Here is an 11,828-nt window from a genome sequence, read left to right on the forward strand (position 1 = left end):
CTCTCCCTCTCCCTCTGCTCTCTCTCTTAAAATAAAAATAAATTAATTAAAAAAAAAAGATTTTATCTTGAAGTAATCTCTCCACCCAGTGTGGGACTCGAACCTAAAACTCCAAGATCAAGAGTCACATGCTTTACTGACTGAGTCAGCCAGACGGCCCCAGGCTGTACTTCTTGACCTCTTCATGGGCTCTGGGTTGGTGTGGATACAGCTCTATACTTCTGAGATTACTCTTCCTGCCTCTCCAGATGGTCTCGAGGGGCTGGGGCCCCAGGTCACCCCCACCCCCCAATGCCCCTTCTTGTGCTTGACCGCACTCTCTCTCTGCCCCAGTGCTCCTCCCTGATGCTGATCGAAAGCACCAGAGACTCCCTGTGCTTCACCGTCACCCACTACAAGCACAGCAAGCAGCAGTACAACATCCAGGTGAGGGTTGGGAGGCTGGGGACAGACCTGCCTTCTCAGCTCGCTTGGCTCTACTGAGCCTCAGTGTCTCTCTCTGGAAGGTAGAGATCATTGTGGACATCTCTCAGGCTTGTGTTGGGGAGTTAAGATAACCTCACAGAGGCCCCAGCACAGGCCATCTTTCTGCCGCTGCCCCCCTGACAAGCATGGCCTACCTTGGATGGCTTCAGACTTGTGATAATAACACCTGGCTCCCTCTCCCTCGGGTCCTTCCAGGCCAAGACAGTGGAGGAGAAACGGAGCTGGACTCACCACATCAAGAGGCTCATCCTGGAGAACCACCACACCACTATCCCCCAGAAGGTGAGGGCCGGGGGGTACCCCACCTAGCCCCTGATGGGCTGCAGGGAGAGGTGATCCTCAGCCAGGGCCAGGGGCCCACCAGTGCCTCACCCTCTGGACGTTGGCTCCACTCGACAGTGGGGATCAGCCTATGCCCTCGACCTCAGCATAGCACTGCGGGTGTCCCGGTGCAGTAAGAGCCGAGCTGGTGGAGCAAGGGAGGCACGGCACATAGTGAGGTGGGAACAGGGTGTGTTTCCTTTCCTTCCAGGCCAAGGAAGCCATCTTGGAAATGGACTCCTACTGTAAGTGTGCCCTTTCTGCCTGCTTTGCCCCTAGTTGTGCACATCTCTAGGTCACGTTGCATCCTGGGGAAACTCTGCCTACTGCTTATATTGCAGGGAGCAGGGAGGATGGGAAAGGGAAGCTCCTTTTGTCAAAGGCTAGGGGTCTGCTGCAAGGTCAAGGGCATGGTCCTGTTGGCAGGTGTGACTCCTAGTGCCTCACATTCCTGGATGGAAGATGGAAGAGAAGGGAGCTCTGGAGGCTTCTGGCCCCTGGAGCTGGGGCGGGCAGCAGAGGTGTGGTCAGGTATAGTCAGAGTCTAGGCCAAGGCTGATTGTGAATCTCGTGTGCAGATCCCAGTAGGTACCGCTGCAGCCCTGAGCGCCTGAAGAAGGCTTGGTCCTCCCAGGACGAAGTGTCCACCCACGTGCGGCAGGGGCGCCGGCAGTCTGGTAAGGGAAGGGCTGTGTGGAAAGAGATGCTTCCTCGGAGGACTCTGGGCCAGGAGGGGGACTGTGTGCAGCAGCATTTGGGGCTGGCTGCCACCTCTCCGGACATTTTGGGAAAGGGCAGGTCCCGGGAGGGTTGCTGGGCACATGTAGAGCACCCCCTCCCAGTGCTCCTGCTTCAGGCCCTTCTTGTGCCCCAGGGTTGGGCAGCCCACCTTTTCCCGCACCCTGGGAATGCTGGTTTACTCAGGGCTCGGTGCCCCTTAGCTTTCCCGCGACTGAAACCTTGCTCCTTGGCCACTCAGAATCCTGGAGCCCAGCCAGGAGTGACGCTCAGACATCATGGGTGATCCCCAGCCCAGTTCTGGAGCAGAGCAGAGGCAGAACGCGGGGAAAACGAGTTAGACGTCAAGTGGCACCAAATCCAGACAGGAAATATTTACTTTGGGTCTCAGGAAAAGTTCAGTTTTCCTCTGCTGGGTTTTCTTCCATGACTGGGCTTGCTGCTATGTACTTGGAGTTATTGGAATGAATCGTCTGTTGAAAAAGAGAGAGCCTTGCGTTTATTCTTAGCTCTGGGGGTGATAAGTGTGTGTATTCTACGTCTGTTCGTCTGTTTGTACTCTTCAGTCAGAGGCCCAGGGACAGACTTAGCCTCAGCTGGTACCTACCAGACATAGACGAGGTCAGAGTTGGAATGAGAAATGTCTCAGAAACCCCTGGAGAGAAGATTCGGCAGTATGGGCGGCACTGTCCTGGCTTAGATCTCCGTGGTGCGCTGGGCTTTGGCTGTGACCCACAGGTCCCCTGAACAACTATGTGGATTGACATGTGGGCTTTGGTTTTCTGGAAGGTGGAACCAAGCGGTCTCTGGAAAGCTTTTGTGATTTTGTTTTGTTATGTGTTCCTCCCAATGGACCTTAAACCCTAGGCAAATTTGCTATGGTTGCAAAAGTTTTACGATGTCGTATTGTTAAAAGCCCCAGACTGAGGGTGTTACTTCGTACGTTTCTGGCCCTTTGTGTTTTCCTTTTTTTCTGTAATGTTCTTTCCGCCCTTCTAGCGTTCCCCTTTAACCTGCCATAGCTTTGCATTGGAAGCTTCTGGATCATGGAGGTGATGATGGTGGTGGTGGTTGAAACAGCAGTACCGCCTGTCATAACATCAGTGTCCAAACTGCAGCTATCAAGGCACTCGGGAAATGAGCTGTTTTAGAGCTAAGTTTCCACAAGACCAAGACTTTAGCCCGTGAACACGGACAGAGTCGTGTTCTGTTTACTTGTATTCATACTTTAGTTTCAACCATTATGAAACAAACATCTTTTTTTTTAAATTTTTTTTAATGTTTATTTATTTTTGAGAGAGAGAGAGACAGTGTGTAAGCAGGGGAGGGGCAGAGAGAGAGGGAGACACAGAATCCAAAGTGGGCTCCAGGCTCGGAGCTGTTGGCACAGAGCCCCACGTGAAGCTCAAACACTGGGATCCTGACCGGAGCTGAAGTCATACACGTAACTGACTGAGCCACCCAGGCGCCCCGAAACAAACATCTTTCTCAAACATGCTGCCTGCTCTTGAGCCTTTCAGGGTAGAGGATGCTGACCACAGTTGAACTTTCCCCTTTCTGGAGACTGTTGTGGCCTGTGAACCGCTAGGGCAGTAGCGTTCGTCGTGTGGTGTCCGTCCTTACCCCGGAGCGTTGGTTCTCGTCTGTGGTAGTGGGCTCGCCTATAGCTCTTCTCCCCACTTGTGTTGTTTGAAATCAGCTGACTGAACTTGTAAGAAGTGTGGGTAAAGACAGGCCGGCAGGGGGCCCCTGGCCGTCTCAGTCGGTGGAGCATGTGACTCTTGATCTTGGGGTCATGAGTTTGAGCCCCATGTTGGGTGTAGAGAGTATTTTATTTTTTATTAAAATAATTTTTTTTTTGAGTTTATTTATTTTGAGGGGGAGAAAGAAAGCGTGCGTGACAGGGGCAGAGAGACAGAGAGAGAATCCCAAGCAGGCTCCACACTGTCAGCACGGAGCCTGACGCAGGGCTCGAACTCCTAAATCAAGGGTCGGTCGCTTAACCGACTGAGCCATCCAGGCACCCTGGGTGTAGAGATTACTTTTAAAAAAGTGTTTAAAAAAAAAGGAGGGGGGGGGCAGGAAGTTGCTGAGAGGGAGACACAGGCCCAGTGCTAGCACTGCCGTGACGCATGGAGCCACCTACTCTCTTGCCTCCGGGCCTCCTCCTTCCAGACTGCTGAGCTGGGCAGAGAAGTACACTCTGGATACGGAAGGTGCTGCTGTCATTACTTGTCACTTACGAAATATTCTTGATTACAAGCTTTAAGATGAAAGAGTAGGGCATTCTACTTTTCTCACTTAAAAAAACAGTCGGATTAACATTTACTTATGTTGTCTGTGTACCCACACCCACACCTCAGTGGAAAAAACTTCAGCATGCTCCCCTGCTCGGGAACAGCCTGGAGACCTCGGTAGATTTTCCTTCTGCCCCCCAAGTTTATAGTGGGCTGCCCACCAGTGGGGCAAGAACAGTATGGGCTAAGGTCAAGACTGCGTGGAGAGGTCCCTCGACACATGTCCTCCCGTCCCTGCCTGTCTGTCTCAGGTCTGTCTCCAGAAAGGCTGGGGTACACGGTGCTGACACCATCAGCCTAATGGGTGTGTTCTGTATCTTGTTCCCAGAGCCCGGTCAGCCCCCGTTCAGCCGGGCATCACTCCCCAGCGGGCAGCGAGGCTTCACGGAGCCAGGCCTTAAGGGCCGTAGGAAGTCGGGTGCGACCTCTGCTTTCCAGCCAGGGGTGCTGCGAGGGGGCCGGGCCTCGGGTGTCGCTAATGCGCTGATGTGCTTCTTGCAGGGAGGGTGGGGCTTGAGGTAGAGCCAGGCATCTCCAGAGACGTGGCCGGTTGGTCCTAGGAGGCAGCACGGGACTCTGGCTCCGGAACTGAGGGCCCTGGGCGAGGTGCACTAATGCAGCGATTGTGGGCAGAGCTGCTCCTGGTGCTGGCTGGGGGTGGCCCGGGCCCTGCTTCCCTGTGCGGTAGGTATGGAGCCCCAGAGCTGAATGGCAGCCAAGCTGGAGGGAACTTTGAGCTGGTGGTGTCGGTGGCGCTGTGAGCATGGGACCAGGGCCAGGCACCGCTGTTTCCAGGCCTGCACTGACTGTCCATTCGCTTCCCTTCTCAGAGCCCACCAGACACCTGCTCAGGCAACTCAGTGAGAAAGGTGAGTGTGAGCATGGCTGGGCCTTCCCGGCAAGCTCTAGGGTAGGGGCAGGGAGGTGACACAGGTAGCCTTCTGGGTGGGGGTACTGAGGACAGTTTAGAGGGGACGCTGCCTCCCTTCCTCCTTCCTCCCTGGAGGTGGGCCTCATCCCTTGCTGTCTGGGGAGGGGGCTTGAGTCCTCCCCCCTCGCACACTCCTTGCACCCTGTCCTTGGGGGACAGCAGGAGAGAGTGACACACGCAGGCCTGTGCCGCTCTGCATCTCCCAGGGCCTCAGCTCTGCGAGTCATTCCTTTGAAAGCCCAGGAGACCGGGTGAGGGTTCTGGGTGTGGGAGCCCTTCCCCAGGGGGCTCCTGGCTTCTGTAAAGAGGCTCTTCCTCCTGCTTACCCATCTCTTCTCCCCTCCCCCTTGCCTGCGTGCTGGGACACTGTGGTGGCAGCAGGCGGAACAGCGGGAATAAAGGTAAGGCCGATGGGCAGAGAGGACTGGCCTGACGGAGGGGGGGTGGGGCTGCCGGGTCAGCGCCCCCGCCCCTTCAGCTCTCACTGTCTTCATGCATTCCATAAATACCTATCGAGCACCTCCTGTGTGCTGGCCTCTGTCTTGAGAGTCACAGAGACGAATAAGCCATGGTCCTTGCCCTGGGGACCCTTCTGCACCCTTTTCCTGGAATGGTACCCTGGTGGTGGCCCAGCCTGGATCTTCTCCATTTTCTCTCTCTGGGGCAGGCAGACCTCGCTGGGTCTTGAGTTCCTGACCAGGCTCCAGGTCCCAGCCTTCCACCTTGAGGACCCCCACCCCCACCCTCACTGGGCCCTGGTGGACACCAGGGGTTGGGTGTTTAAGTGTGGCTTTCTCTGGGTAAAGCCTCCCCACCCCCAGCTGCTGGCAGGAGGAGGGGGCTTGCCCAGAGGCTGGTCACGAGGGGGTCTTGTGCTCTGAACAGCATGCAGGCAGTGCCGGTGCTCTCCTGGACTTTGGGCGGCCTCCTCGTGCTCAGGGCATACAGCCAGAGGCTGAAGGGGCTGCCCGGGAGGAACAGGAGGAGGAGGAGGAGGAGGAAGAGGAGGAGGAGGAGGAGGTGGTGGAGGAGGAGGAGGAGGAGGAGCAGGCCTTTCAGGTGTCTCTGGAAGACTTGGCAGGGCATGAAGGCAGCAAGAAGGGGGCCAGGCTGGAGCCCCAAGGCTCGGAGGAGGAGGAGGAGGAGGAGGAGGAGAGCCTGGCAGTGGCGGAGCAGGTAGCCGACTTTGCCAGCTCCCTGCTGGCCGCCCTCCACTGCTGGCACTATCGGGCCAACGCTTTACTTTTCTCCCGGGGCGCTATGGTGAGGTGTCTCTTTGATCTCCCCTCCTCCTTGCATGTTCCCTGGCGAGTGCATGCCCATCCGGGAGTTCTCTCCCCTGCCCTCCCACCCCTCCGTCCTGTTCCTTCATTCCTGCCATCAGCACCTAACCCCTTGCCTGCTGTCACGCCCCGGTGAGCCCCTGGCATGTGCTGTTCCAGTACTGGGCGTGAACTAGCTTACTCCCCAGTGAGCATGACTAATGGGATGGGGGCGGTGGGGAAGGGGGAGAAGCCAGCACACAGTGGGGCTGGAAGGGGCAGGTGGGTTGGACTTTCCTGAGGCTGCGCACCTGGCAGGGATTTCTGCATCCCCAGACCTTGCAGTTCAGGTTGACTGTGGAAAGGCTCAGGTCCCAGGCTGGCTCTCGATACAGCCCAGCCGCCTTGGGGGCTCAGAAGGTTCTGCCCATGTTGGGCTGCAGAAGGGACGAGCTCCCAGCTGTCCCAGGAGCTGATGATGGCCCTCTGCTTCCTGCAGGAGAAGGGGCGTAGGGAGTCCGAAGGCCCCAAGAGCCGCAGAAGGCCCGGCGGCCGGTCTCCCACTAGTGCTGAGAAGCGCATGAGCTTTGAGTCCACCTCTTCGCTGCCAGAGGTGAGTGGCCAGCAGGCAGAAGGGGGACGGTGCGGGAGTGCCTGGAGCGCCTGGTCCGCAGGTGGGGCTTCCAGGCACGGGCTCTCCTGTTGGGCCTGTGGGGACAGATTCCCTCCTCCACGCCCCAGGACTCTTTGCCCCTTTAGGAAGCCTGTCTGGCCTGTGAGCGTGTGGTAGTGTGAGTGGGCAGCTCCTTTCTTTGGGCAGGTGCAGACTCTCGTCAAGGGCCATATTCGTGGAAGTGACCAGATTTTAGGTCCCTTCAGCCAGGCCTCCTGGTATAGGGCATAAGGCCCTGCCCCCGTCAGCGTGCCAGACATTTAAGTCACACCTGTGCCCACCTGGGTATTGACATCTACTGGGCACTTCCTGCTTGTCCGATGTTTTGTTTCTTCCTTCTGTTGCCTGCAACAGCTCAGGTAGAAAGAGGCTGAGAGAAGTTGAGTGACTTGCCTGACATCGGGCAGCTGCCGAGGGGCAGAGCTGAGGTCAGAACCTGTGACTCAGAAGCCCCCCTTCCACTTCCTGGCACACAGGCCTAAACCATGGGTCCTGCTTTGCAGACTTGGGACTAGAACCATTGGAATCGGGTCTGATTCCTTAGAATGTAGCATGTTTGCTCTTTTTCCCGAAGGTCCCTGTGGAAGGCTGCCTGTACGGGCTGGTTTCGTGGTTCAGATCACCTTCAAGGTGGTCAGGAGGAAGTTCTTGAATTCGCTTCCTTCCTTGCCTGTCTGCTGGGCATCTGCAGAGTTGTGCATAGGGCCAGAGGCTGGCTGGTAGGAGCCAGATGCCGGTCTTCACCCTCTGACAGGACTCTAGCATGGGGTCCTGTTGCGCTGTGGACCCTCATCCACACAGGAAGTCCTTACCCCTCAGGGAAGGTGGGTCTGAACCCAGAACAACCCCCCATGTGGCCTCTAGGGCCTTAGGGAGCTGCCTCTCCATCAGGCATACCCTGTGTTGTATGCTCCCACCTTGTCCCTCTGGCTCCCAGGCAGGCTGCCACTGAGAGGTGCCAACACCACCCAATATGTGTTCTTAGAATTGTCCTTGGGTTTTACGACCCAAGCCCCCTCGCTGCATGGTGGCTGGGGGTCATCACCACATTCCTCTCTCTAAGGACCTGTTTCCCCACTCTTGAGTTGTGCTCATTCTCATTGCCTTTGGTCCTACACTGCATGCCCTCTCACTGAACCGAGAGAGCAGGTCGTGCTGTCTGCTTATCCTTTGGATCTCATGAGGGAGGGTTTTGGCTCACATGAGTTCTGTTATCCCAGGTTGAGCCAGACCCCGAGCCTGAGACAGAGCAGGAAGTATTTGCTGCTGTGGAAGGTGCCAGCATCGAGGAGGTGCCCTCAGACATGGAGTCTCCAGAAGTCCTGGAAACACAGCTTGATGCCCACCAGGAGCTGCTGGGGATGGCCCCCCCGGGTGACATGGTGGACTTTGTGGTGGCCGAGAGCACCGAGGACCTTAAGACTCTGAGCAGTGAGGAGGAGGAGGAGGACGTGGGTGCCACGCAGGAGCCCGAGAGCCTCCTGCCGCCCTCTGTGCTGGACCAGGCCAGCATCATTGCCGAGCGGTTCGTCAGCAGCTTCTCTCGGCGGAGCAGCCTGGCCCTGGAGGATGGCAAGGCCAGCGGCTTTGGGAGCCCGAGGCTGACAAGCCGGAGCAGCAGCGTGCTCAGCCTAGAGGGCAGCGAGAAGGGCTCGGCCTGGCGTGGCAGCACCACCGACGCCCTCGGCTCGCAGCCGCCCCCAGAGGTGGACAGCGGTGTGGGCGTGGCCACGGAGAGCAGCCCTTCGGTCAACGGGACGGAGCCCCCGAGCCCAGGCTGCCCTGCAGAGCCCGACAGGTCTTCCTGTAAGAAGAAGGAATCGGCACTCTCCACCCGAGACCGGCTGTTGCTGGACAAGATCAAGAGCTACTATGAGAACGCGGAGCACCATGACGCGGGCTTTAGCATCCGGCGCCGAGAGAGCCTCTCCTACATCCCCAAAGGGCTGGTGAGGAACTCCGTTTCCAGATTCAACAGCCTTCCCAGGCCGGACCCAGAGCCCACGGCTCCGCTGGGGCACAGGAGGCAGGTGGGCTCCCGGCCGGCTTCGTGGGCTATGTTTGACCTCCCAGGCCCCGGCCAGGCGAGCGCTGGGGAGCCAGCTCCTATCACAGATGCTGAGTTCAGGCCGTCTTCAGAAATTGTAAAGATCTGGGAGGGAATGGAGTCTCCCGGGGAGAGCTCTCACAAGGGGCCTGGCCAAGGCCAGGCCAATGGTTTTGACCTGCACGAACCACTCTTTATCCTGGAGGAGCACGAACTGGGGGCCATCACCGAGGAGTCGGCCGCCGCCTCCCCTGAGAGTGCCTCCCCCACGGAGCGGCCCAGCCCGGCCCACCTGGCCCGGGAGCTGAAGGAGCTCGTGAAGGAGCTGAGTGGCGACGTCCAGGGGGAGCTGGTGGCTCCACTGCACCCGCGCATCGTCCAGCTCTCCCACGTGATGGATGGCCGCGTGAGCGAGCGAGTCAAGAACAAGGTCTACCAGCTGGCCCGCCAGTACAGCCTGCGGATCAAGAGCAAATCTGTGCCAGCCAGGCCACCGCTCCAATGGGGAAAGGCGGCTCCCACCATTCCCTGCCTGCAGGAGGAGGCTGGAGCGCCCTCGGGCGGCAAAGGTACAGTGAGGGGGTGGGGAGTGGGCCCTTCCCGAAAGTCTGGGGTGGAAGAGCTTCTGAGGAGCAGGTTGGCTCCTGGAGGAAGGTGACCCTGTAGAACCATGACCAAAGAGAGAGCTGGACTCCACACGCAGGGCGGCACGTGGCCCTGCTGTAACACCCTCACCGCCCTCCCCCGGCCCTTCCTGTGGAGCAGAGACCTGGGGGAAACGTGGCCATGGGCCCACTCTTCCAGGGGAGGAAGCTCTCATCTTTTCCTGTGACTCCTGACCCCACGTCCAACTGCCTTTTCCTCATTCTTCCCGTTGCCCTCCGATAAAGGGGCTGTGGATGGTGAATGTGACTTCTCTGCCATCACAACCCAAACCCCAGTAAGCAGCCTTGCCTGGAGTGGGAGCAGAAGGCAGTTCTGAGTCCTCACTTGCCCTCTCCCCTCCTGCCCAGTGGGTCAGTCAGCTCACTCTCTCCCCACAGGTAAGAGAAAGCCGGTGCTGTCCCTCCTCAACGATGAGCAGATGGTGGCCCCGGAGCACAGCCCACCCAAGCCCTGCTCTCCTCGGCATTGCTCCTTCAGCCCCACTGCTGCCAGCCCGAGGACCACCTCGCCTGGGGTCCGGCCCTCCTCTCGAAGCCCCCTCAGCCCTTTCGACACTGAGACCTTCAACTGGCCTGATGTCCGAGAGCTCTGCTCCAAGTACACCTCCCACGACGAGGCATTCCAGGCCGAGGGCGGCCGGCCCCGTGGCCAGCCTGTCAACCGGAGCCGCTCGGTGCCAGAGAACATGGTGGAGCCCCCTCTGGCGGGCAAGGTGGGCCGCTGCTGCAGCGTGGGCGCCAAGAGGGGCCGGGCAGACCCAGAGGCCACTCAGCCCCAGCCCCCTGGGGGATTGCCCCAAAGCAGGCCGGTCGGAGAGGAAGCCCTGTATGTCACCGCAGACCTCACCCTGGAGAACAACGGGCGGGTGATCGTCATGGAGAAGGGGCCTCTGCCCTACCTCACTGCGGGGCTGGAGGAGGGCAGTGGGCAGAGACCAAGCTCACCAGCAGCCGCGGTGGGACAGGGGCTGGATTTCCAGGAGTCTGGGATTTCCAGGAGTCCAGAGTATTGGCCAAAGGAAGAGGGTCCCAGGGACCCAGTGGACCCAGGCCAGCAGGGCAGAGTGAGAAACCTGAGGGAGAAATTCCAGGCCTTGAACTCCGTAGGGTGATTCTGAGTCCAAGGAGAGGGAGGAGCCGTGTGGCTGGGGGGGGGAGGGGGAGGGACCACGGCAGGCTTGCCCTCAGGCCTGGCTCACCCTGCTCACGAGGGCCCCTGGAAGAATGCTCCGGTGTACCCGGCAAGTGTCTTCACTGGGAACCGGCTGGCGCACCCCTGGGCTCGGGGCGACTTTCCACAGGCCCAGTTGAGCCTTTCTTCCCACCGAGGCCAGTGTGACCACTTCCCTTGTATATAGTTCTTTGGTGAGAAGCTGAATATTTAAGCTCTCCTCTTCCCAGGGAGAGCAAGTCGTGCTCAGGCCTCCAGTGTTGGGCTGACCACTGCCGGGCTGAGGCGCCCACCCGGAGGAGTCGTGGGGAGGTGGCCTGGGGAGGCTTTCCTCTTTGTGTCTTTTCTTAGGATCCAGGCAGGAACCAGGCCCATAATTTATTGCTTCCCATTCCGCGGTATCTTTGTGTGTGCACGTGAGAGTTTGTGTGTGGATTCCTCTCCCGTGAAGAATGTAACGCGCTCAGTTCAGGTACTTTTGTAGGTTGTCTTGCTGATCCTGTGGTTGTCACTAATGTATATACATTTCATTATTTGCCAATGGTTCAATAACCACTGCTGACCAACTGGCCTGTGTGTGGCTCCTCACTGGGCCTCACTGGGGTGGGGACGGTTGATCAAGGCCAGGGATGTCTTGGGGAGGGGGGCTGCAGGGGTTGTTGCTGTCACAGTCACTCATTCGTCATCTGTGCTCACAGAGCATAAGGCACCAGGGTGCTCGCCGGGGAGGTTGGGGCAGCAGCATGTGCAGGAGGGAACTTGTTTTCTGTCTACCCCAGCCTGGCATCCTGTCGGTGGCGGGAGTTGGGGGTGGAGGGACCAGGCCAGGTTTTAGCTTCCTCAAGGACCAAAGTTCAACTAAACAAGGTGGGGGAAATGAATGGAACGTTTTTCTAACAGGCGGAAGTTTCCAACGTCTGGTGCCCTTTACTCTTCTCTCCCTCTCTAGTTCCCAAGAGACATCCTAAAAGGCAAGGATTCTAAACTTGGAGCCTAGACATGTCTTGAGGTGGCCTGCAATATTGTGTAAAGAGAGCAAGTGCATTTTTTCTGGGATGGAACCTCAGTTTTCATCCCGTTCTCAAAGGGTCTTTTCTTGAAAGGGCTAGGAATCCCTGCCTGTTTCTAATTGGGCTTTCTTTCTGCCCTTTCTCTGTGGCGCACCAGCCTTGTTTGGCCCTGTTCCTGCAGGCGTGTGTTCCCACAGGTCTTGTGGGTCAGGGCTTCGTGAGCTTCT

General features: G+C 58.2%; 1 protein-coding gene across 8 annotated transcripts in view; it reads left to right on the forward strand.

Annotated features, from left to right (window-relative positions):
- Positions 1–11,157, forward strand: part of PLEKHG3 (pleckstrin homology and RhoGEF domain containing G3) — a 41,673-nt gene extending 30,516 nt beyond the window's left edge. The window contains exons 9-19 of one of the 8 annotated variants that reach the window (XM_043556351.1): positions 334–426; positions 682–768; positions 1,019–1,052; positions 1,386–1,484; positions 4,171–4,260; positions 4,673–4,711; positions 5,152–5,174; positions 5,659–6,036; positions 6,535–6,648; positions 7,929–9,324; positions 9,799–11,157. In XM_043556351.1, coding sequence (XP_043412286.1) covers positions 334–426; positions 682–768; positions 1,019–1,052; positions 1,386–1,484; positions 4,171–4,260; positions 4,673–4,711; positions 5,152–5,174; positions 5,659–6,036; positions 6,535–6,648; positions 7,929–9,324; positions 9,799–10,532 — 3,087 coding nt within the window. In that variant the 3' untranslated portion in view covers positions 10,533–11,157. The remainder of the gene's footprint in view (positions 1–333; positions 427–681; positions 769–1,018; positions 1,053–1,385; positions 1,485–4,170; positions 4,261–4,672; positions 4,712–5,151; positions 5,175–5,658; positions 6,037–6,534; positions 6,649–7,928; positions 9,325–9,798) is intronic. The other 7 variants (XM_043556352.1, XM_043556353.1, XM_043556354.1 and 4 more) reach the window with 7 other exon arrangements.
- Positions 11,158–11,828: the final 671 nt, after the last annotated feature.

This window comes from Prionailurus bengalensis, chromosome B3 (assembly GCF_016509475.1).
Source record: "Prionailurus bengalensis isolate Pbe53 chromosome B3, Fcat_Pben_1.1_paternal_pri, whole genome shotgun sequence".
Taxonomy (NCBI): domain Eukaryota; kingdom Metazoa; phylum Chordata; class Mammalia; order Carnivora; family Felidae; genus Prionailurus; species Prionailurus bengalensis.